Source organism: Pelodiscus sinensis, chromosome 22, assembly GCF_052426305.1.
Source record: "Pelodiscus sinensis isolate ZL-2025 chromosome 22, ASM5242630v1, whole genome shotgun sequence".
Lineage (NCBI taxonomy): Eukaryota > Metazoa > Chordata > Testudines > Trionychidae > Pelodiscus > Pelodiscus sinensis.
This window is the reverse complement of record NC_143073.1, coordinates 14046843-14054894: the sequence shown is the minus strand read 5'-3', so window position 1 is coordinate 14054894 and position 8052 is coordinate 14046843. Positions and strand designations below refer to the sequence as shown.

The 8052-nt window shown below is 54.2% G+C and overlaps 1 protein-coding gene across 3 annotated transcripts; it reads right to left on the bottom strand.

The window, feature by feature from the left end:
* Positions 1–748: 748 nt before the first annotated feature.
* On the bottom strand, positions 749–7936 carry LOC102463756 (E3 SUMO-protein ligase ZBED1-like). Of its 3 annotated transcripts, none has more exons than XM_075907165.2 (4): positions 7836–7936; positions 7106–7342; positions 3014–3128; positions 749–2681 (listed from the first exon to the last, which is right to left on the bottom strand). In XM_075907165.2, exon 4 carries the CDS (start codon positions 2663–2665, stop codon positions 881–883), a length of 1785 nt encoding a protein of 594 aa, XP_075763280.2. In that variant the 5' UTR covers positions 2666–2681; positions 3014–3128; positions 7106–7342; positions 7836–7936; the 3' UTR covers positions 749–880. The 3 variants fall into 3 exon arrangements, with proteins under 3 accessions (XP_075763280.2, XP_075763279.2, XP_006131337.3); XM_075907164.2 differs by having other exon boundaries at positions 7106–7190; positions 7836–7933; XM_006131275.5 differs by lacking the exon at positions 7836–7936 and having other exon boundaries at positions 749–2580; positions 7106–7522.
* Positions 7937–8052: the final 116 nt, after the last annotated feature.

Genomic DNA, 8052 nt, shown 5'->3' with positions numbered 1-8052 from the left:
AATAGTAAAACCTAATGGAAATCCCTTGTCTGGAATCCAAGTGGTTTCCATCAAGTGTTAGAAATTGTTTGGGAAGAGGCATCTCTCCTGGCCACCGCATCCCCTGAACTGTGGCTCACATATGACAAGCTAAAAATCCAAGAGTTTGGATTCCTTTTAAAAACAAACAATGGTTACTGGAGTTCTTCTCCAGCCAGAACTTGCCTCACTCCTCCTAGCCCCCAACCCTCTCCCCCAGCCCAGCTGAGGCTCAAAGGGAATCCCAGTCCCTTCTCTTTGCTGCCCAGCGCAGCTGGAGTTCAGACTTCCAGTCTCTTCAAGTCCCCACACAGTCCAGCTGGGGCTGTATGGAGTCGGATGCGCCTCTGCCTGCCAGCTGCAGCAGGAACTTTCCCTGGCTGCCGCCTACAGCCTCGCTGGGAGTGGGACACCCCAAACTTAGTCCTCATCCCCAACTGACCACTGATCCTCACCTACTCCTCTATTCCACCCCCATTCACCTTCCACAACTTCAAGATCCAGGAACCTCGGAGGCACCTACTTAGTGGAACGGCTCCATTAATTAGATGCACTCCCTCCTGTGTGGCATGTGAGCATGCGCTCTACAGGGCCCAGGGGCTCTGCTGCTGCCCTGCACCCCTTCCCTGTGCACCTGGCATTCCAGCTTGGCCCTGCCTGCGCCGTGCACCCAGAGTCCCCACTACAGACGTTCCGGTGCCAATGGCTCACAGTGAATCAACCACACCTATGTGTGTCATGTCTTTATTAACAATAAAACCAACCCAGTCTTACGTGTAAAAATTAAACTAACTTTTTAAAACTTTGTGCATAGTATCCCTGAGCTGTCCAAACCCCCAACTCACAGAAAACACTTGCAATTTTACTGCTTGTTTTTGTTAAGAAAAATTAACATGTTGACGTGCTCCGGTGTCAGTCTTGAGCGCAGCCGGTTAATCGTCAGGCCAGCGCTAGAAAACACGCATTCGGCAGGAACAGAAGTTCCTGGGATGCATAGGTAACTGTTTGCCAGTTTTCCAAGCCTTGGAAACCGCTGGGCATTGACTTTCCACCACTCCAGTGGACTGCATTCCAATGAAGGGCAAGGCTCCCTGAGGTAATCTTCCAGTTCTTTCTCCACAGCATTCTCCTCATTCTCCTTTTTGGTGTACCCTTCGCCTAAAAGCATCACTATGGCACTCGTCCTTTTCTTCGATGCTGGCTCCATGGGCTCATCAGTCTCCGCACCTCTCCGGTCAGCCCAGGCCCGTGGAGGTTCTTCTATTTCCAACCTGGCCGCAAGTTCCAGAAGCTTTGACTTAGCAGCAATCTGGACAACCGGTGAAAGAAACCGCATGTGCTTATGGCGAGGATCTAACAAGGCGGCGATAACTGCCGGTTTGGCAGCTATAGCAGGATCACTAGGTGTCATGCGATGTTCCAGAGAGCGACGGACAGCCGCTTTGAAGGCTGTGACAGTTGCATTTTCAGCAGGAGCTTCGCTTCTGAGGTGAGTTTGGAGAAGACTGTTGCAAATTGGATAAATATTGGAAATTGACGCCAACTGTTCCGCAGACATGGCAGTTGTCGCGCACTTTAAAGTGGAAAGCACTGGTAAGATATCCTCCAGTAACTGCCAGTGCTCATCTTGCAGCTGAAGCATTTGGGCATCCGATTGTTTTGTCACGCTGCTGTCCGAAAGCACGGCTGTCACAGCCTGCCTTTGCTCACTGAGTCTTTCGAACATGTCATAGACTGAATTCCAGCGAATTTTACAGGACTGGATCAGCGGGTGCGGCTGAACTTGAAGCTGAATTTGTTCTCTTTCAAAGGCTTGCGTGGCCACGGTGCTGTGGTGGAAGTGTGCAACTAGTCTACTCGCAGCTGCAACCGCATGATCCACGGGACTGGAAAGGAACCCATCGTTTATGGCTAGCTGCAAGGTATGGGCAAAACAGCTGACAGATTCCCATGCCACATACCTTGGAGTGTTGGCAAGCGCAATGTCGCTTGTATTGTCATGTACGCATGCCAGGACACGGCCTGCCAGGCCCCATCTTTCTACTGTTGCATTTAATTTTGCAGCCAGGTTTTCTGCGGTCTGTTCTCCTGCCAGACTTTCAGTGTGTAGAACTGAGGATCGAGGCTCCCAATTTTCAATGTAATGACACGTGACAGTCATGTAGCTTTCTGTAGATAATGCCGTCCAGCAGTCCGTGGTGAAAGCGACTTTAACAGCTTTGTCCAGTTTTTCCCGGAGCAACCTCACACAGGTTTCATAGCAGTTTTCTAATCGCGAGGTTATCGTCTGTCTCAGAGGCACACAGTAGTCCGGTTCTACAAAGCTCATCAGCGCACGAAAACCTGTGCCCTCAACGACGCTGACAGGCAGCATATCTGTCGAGATCATGGTGCACAACAATTCTGTTAGTTGTTCCTCACGTGTGTTGTACCTTCCTGAACTGCCAGAAGCAAACGCTGCCAGTGGGGTTTGATTTCTGCTTTCCGTTTTACGTGAAACAGTTGGATGTTTCAGCTTCAAATGGTTGAGCATGGACCCGGTGCTCTTTGCATACTTCAGCTCTGCAGAACACAGTTTACATTTAACAACATCTTCACTTATTTGTATGAAATGGTTCCAGGCAGCACTCTTTTTTGATCGCTCCATCTTAACTATGCAACAGCTGTTACCAAAAATAAAATAATAATTAAAAAAAAAAGCCCTTTAAATGCTGTTTGAACTCTGAAGAACGCTGCCAAAGACACACAAATCGGTGGGACACAGACAGGATCATGCCTGTAGGTTGCCCAGGAAAACAGGGACATGTGGTAGCTGTTTGAAGGTTGCTACCAAAGTGTGTGGGTGGGGGGACCTTCAAGGACACTACCAAAGTGGGAGGGAGGAATACTTTGCAGGACGGTTGTTCCCTAGCTCCAGGTGCTAGAGTCCCCGATTCCACCCCAGGGCCAGGGTTGTTCCAGCCAGTGAAGATGCTGCCCCCAGACTCCCATTCACCTCTGAATCGCAGCAGCACCTCCTGCAGGTGGGCGTTAGTTAAGAGAAATCACTGAGTCTCTGCTCCAACTCCACAAACCCCGGCTCCAGATCCCGAAACGTCCCGTCTTCCCTACTGCGGAAAGAAGGAGGAGTTAGAAATGGGCCCGGTCCCTAAGCCCAGCAACCCCCAAAATCCAGCAAATGTGGATCTAAGCTTGTAGCCTGAGATGGTCTGTGTTATGCTGAATCACCTGCCTCCAGCCCTGTGCTTGCCATGGCTCTAGAGATGGGAAAACATTGGGGCGAGGGGCATAGAGAAATTCTGGAGTTTTCTATGGGATGCTCTGGTCTGGTGTGTCCTGACCATATGCAGATGCGGTTACCCCGTTTCAAAAAAAGATACATTGGAATTGGAAAAAGTACAGAAAAGAGCACCAAAAATTATTAGACTTATGCAAGAGCTTCTATCTGAGGAGAGATTATTAAGACTGGGACTTTTGTACTTGGAAAAGGGATAGCTTAAGGGGAGATAGGATAGAGGTCTATTAAATCATGCCATAACACGAGGACTAGGAGTCACCAAATACAAGGAATAGACAACATATTTAAAACTAACAAATGGAAGAATTTCTTCACACAACACACAGTCGATCTGTGGAACTCTTTGCCAGAGGATGCTGGGAAGACCAACAAGGTTCAAAAAAGAGCTAGGTAAATTCATGGATATTGGGTCTATCAATGCTTACTAGCCAGGATGGGCAGGGATAGTGTTTGCCAGAAGCTGGGAAAGGGCAACAGAGGATGGATCCCTTGATGATTCCCTGCTCTGTTCATTCCCTCTGGGGCCCCTGGTATTGGCCACTGTCGGCAGACAGGACACTGGGCTAGATTGACCTTTAGTCTGACCTAGAATGTCCGTTCTTATATTTACAGCCACCTCACACACTGGGGAATTCCAGTAACTAAAAGGAACTGGCACTGGGAGTAATGGAAAGGGTGGAGACACGGACCAAACAGTGGGTATGTCCCACATGCTCCCTATGGACACATACAGAGCCTATGTCCACAGGAGAGAATGGAACGTGAGGTCTTGACCACAAAAAGCCTCGCGGTCTTCAGCTAAAGCAATAACCCTGCAGTGTCCAAGTCATCTGATAGAAAGGGCCATATTGCACTGTGATGGTCAGTGGCCCTGAGCATCAATTTAGGACTTTGTGCCACACCTCCATTTGAAGCAGGGCACCCACTGGTTTCAGAGGGACAGCCACGCTCAAAGGGGAGAGTCTGCCCTTTGTATGGGAATTTTTTGGGGGGAACTGTTATTTATTAAATCCTTTACTATCACAATCAATATCACTCCATGGGAAAATAAACCCCTTTATGTCCACCTGCTATTTCATCCTTTCAGGCCTGGCCGAAGGGTTTGAGGGGCCCAAGGCACAACGCTGGGATAGGGGCCCCAGGCCCAGCTGGTGGATGGTGAATACTCAGCAGAGTGGGGCCCGGAAAGCACAGGGCCCAAGGCATTTGCCTTGCTCGCCTTGGCCTAGGGCCAGGCTTATTTCCCTTCCATTCCCACGCTCCTTCCTCCATTTCCCTCTCGCTTCCTTATGAGTGCATCTCCCCTCTGTTCTTCTTCCCCCTACAGCAATCCTCTACTCCCACCCATCAAAGGGTCTACTCCCCGCCCTCTTCCACCTCCTCGGGTAACCAGTCATGGAAAATTCCATAATGACATCAAAGCCTGATTATGTCAGCTGACACCTATAGGTACTGACTCCGCAGGTGCTCTGCGGCACAGCAACCACCAGCAGCCCCCTATCAGCTCCTCCCTCCCTCCGCAGCCTGCTACATCAGCTGCTCAGCAGTGCACAGGAGGCACCAGAGGGAAAGAGGGACAAGAGGAGACATAAAGAGGTGTGTGGAGGAGGCAGGGCAGAAGTAGAAAGAGCCGTGGTAGGGACTTAGGGAAATAGGTGGAGTGGGGGTCGAGGATCCCCTGCAAACAAAGAAAGCTGGCACTTATGCTGGCACTGCATTGACATTAACAGAGACCAAGGGCATTCACACCTCTCTGACTCAGCGTTCCCTGTAAGCTGGGTGCTTGTGCGGCTGCTCAGGAGAGAGTCTGGTGCCACCCGGCTGATTCACAGAGTGCCCACAGCTCGGTTTTGTGTTTCTATTGGTGCTGCACATTCGCACCTGCCGCGGTGCATGTAACAAAATTTATTCCACATGTGGATGGAAAAGATGAGAGGGAACATCGCTCTGAGCTGCTGTTTCAGACTGTTTACAGACTCAGAAAGGCAACATTGTCTCTGTGCATTTGGGAGGGCTTCAGGCACGTCACAAGAGGGCTAAAAACCTACTTGAAAAACAATAAAAAGCCGAGAGCCTGCACACTCTGAATACATGACGTAGCCACATAAATATGCCAGACAGGTTGGGTCCGGCCCAAGGCCCATGTGCCTAACAGCCCTGATGGGACCTCATTAGCTGTCAGATAAGACCAGCCCCTGCCCTGTGCTGAGGCAGCCGCTAGGGGAGACAGATCCCAGGCTCCAAGTTGCAGTATCACACTGCACAGGCAGGGGGCAGCTCTGCTTTCAGGGCAGTTACCAGACCTAACACAGCATGAGGGGGAGTGAAAGAGACCAGCACTTGCCTGCCCCCACAAGGGAGACAGAAGAGGCAGTTAGAGGCCTTGTCCCAGGCTGGGACCCTCCTGCCCTGCAGGGGAATCCCCACTGGAGCCTCTGGCACTTGGAGAATTTCCAGCACTGGGGGCCTTGTTCAGAGAGTGGCTGCCATCTCCCTCTCCCCACCATGGGGACAGCTGCTCTCCACAGCCCCAGCCAGCCCTGTGGGGAGATGGCCACAGGGGAAAGTTTCTCCCCAGACATGTCACAGGAAAACAATGTTTCTCTGCCTTGAGAGTCAAATTCCACTGGGGCTGAGAAATTCACACTCTTCCCCCCCCCCCCCCCGAAGTAAACCATTAACCCGGGGTGAGCAGAGCCTCCTCTGGACAATGGCTCTCTCCACCTCCTCTAGAAACCCTGCAGCTCCTTCCACTCCCCCATGAGCTGACACCCCATGGACAGGGCGGGTCAGTAACAGGGGAGAAGCATAAATGCACCTCCTGGGTGGGGGAGTTATTTACCAGAGCACAGGGTGATAGGGTGCGTATTTGGGGAGGGGGTGAGCTGTACACTGCCCACAGGAGGGACTGATCCCCTCCCCCATCCTCATCAACTTGCCCTGAGCCGAACCCTCCAGCTCTGCAACTCACCTTTCCTCTCCTTCCTCTGAGACCCCCCCAGGGGCTAGAAATGGAGAGGGAGGGGACACAGATCCCATTTAGGTTGGGCCAGTCCCTTTTTTCAGCCCTGTCCTGGCTGCCCTTACATTTTTGGCAAAACTGGGCTCCTGTCCTCTTTGCTCTTGCGCACCGAGCAAATGCAGTTTTGGAAAAACAAAAAAAGTGGGGTGTGATCCCAAGTGGGACAGAGGAACATGTGGGGAGGAGTGGGGGACCAGGAGGAATGCCAGGCCTCCCCAGGAAGGTGCTCAGGAGAGCAGCTGGGGCAAGGCTTGTGCAGGCAGCACCAGCCGTGCATGCAGGGGGTAAAGGGAGGCTCTAGGCCAGCCTCATGTGGGCAGGTGATGTGGGCAGCTTGGGCCAATCCCACATATGGGAGGGAGGCTCGGGCTGGTCCCGCAAGGACAGTCGGCAGGAGGGTTCAGACTGGTCCCACGCGTGGGAGGAGGGGGATCTCAGGCCTGCTCTGCACAGGCTGGTGATGAGGGAGCGGTTTCCCTTTGGGAAACTATGGTCACCCTTGCTAGAAAGGCTCCCTGGTCACTGACACACCCTGACAGCCTGTGGGCCAAGACTCTGGGCTCACACACAGACTGGCCCTCCCCTGCCCAGCCGTCACCTACATGTGACCCACAAGGCTGGCCCTGCCCTCTTCCTGGGCCCCAGTGGGGCGGTTCCCTGGCTGAGGCTGACAGGCCAGGCCCTGCATTCACTCAGGCACTGTGACTCCAGGCTAACCTGGGAGACAGAGGAGGGGGAGGTTCTGAGGGGGGAACTCCAGCACCTACCAGCAGCTTCTTGCTTTGCCGCTGCACCTCGGCTTTGACTGCTTCTCTCTTTTCACTGGGGGGCCAGACGCTCTCGTGGGGGCTCCTGGAAGAAGCAGGGGAGGGCGGGGGGGCTGTTACAAGCTGCTGCAAACAACCTCCCAGCTGCCGGATTTCAGGGCCCATCCTGCACGATCCCTGGGGCTCAGACTTTCATCCCAGGTCTTGTTCAACCTCAGCCAGGGAGATCGAGGGAAGCTGGCGAAAGGAGGACCAGGTTTTCCAGAAGCAAGTGACAAAGCTTCAGCCCCCAGCCCTCACAGATCTTCTGGCTCCGCCAATCCCAAGCAGCCAACCTCAGACAGGCCCCTGCCTCAGTTTCCCCAGCTCAGACAGGCCCCTGCCTCAGTTTCCCCAGCTCTACCCCCTCCCCTCACACGTACCCCTCCCCTCACACGCACCCCAACTGCAGCTCTGAACATGGACCCCACTAAACCAAATATCTCCGAACTCCCAGCTCTGATCTCTCACACCCAGCCCGGCCCTGACCCCCAGATCCTCCCCCAACTGCCCCATCTCTAGCCTGGGCTCCAAGCTCCGCAGCTGAGCCGGGCCCCTCCTGCAGCCCCCGGCCGCGGGGAGCCGGGCAGGGGACAGCTCAGGCAGCCGCCAAGCCCGGCAGGAACCTGTCCGCCCCACGCGTGTCTGCGCCCCGGGGGCCCTGCCCGCCCCGCGCTGCCCCTGGGCCCACCGCGCTGCAGGGCTGGAGCCGCCCCCGCGCGGGGCTCCCGGCCCCGGCCATGGCTCCGCTGCGCGCACAAAGGGCTGCCGGGCTGGGGGGGCAGGAAGGGGCGGTCCCTTCCTGGGCCTGGCCCTGCCCCTGCGGAGGGAGGGGGGGTTCGGACACGCGGGAATCCGGCCCCGGCCGGGGTCGCTGCACCGGCCCAGGCGAGGGAGGCAGCCAGCCC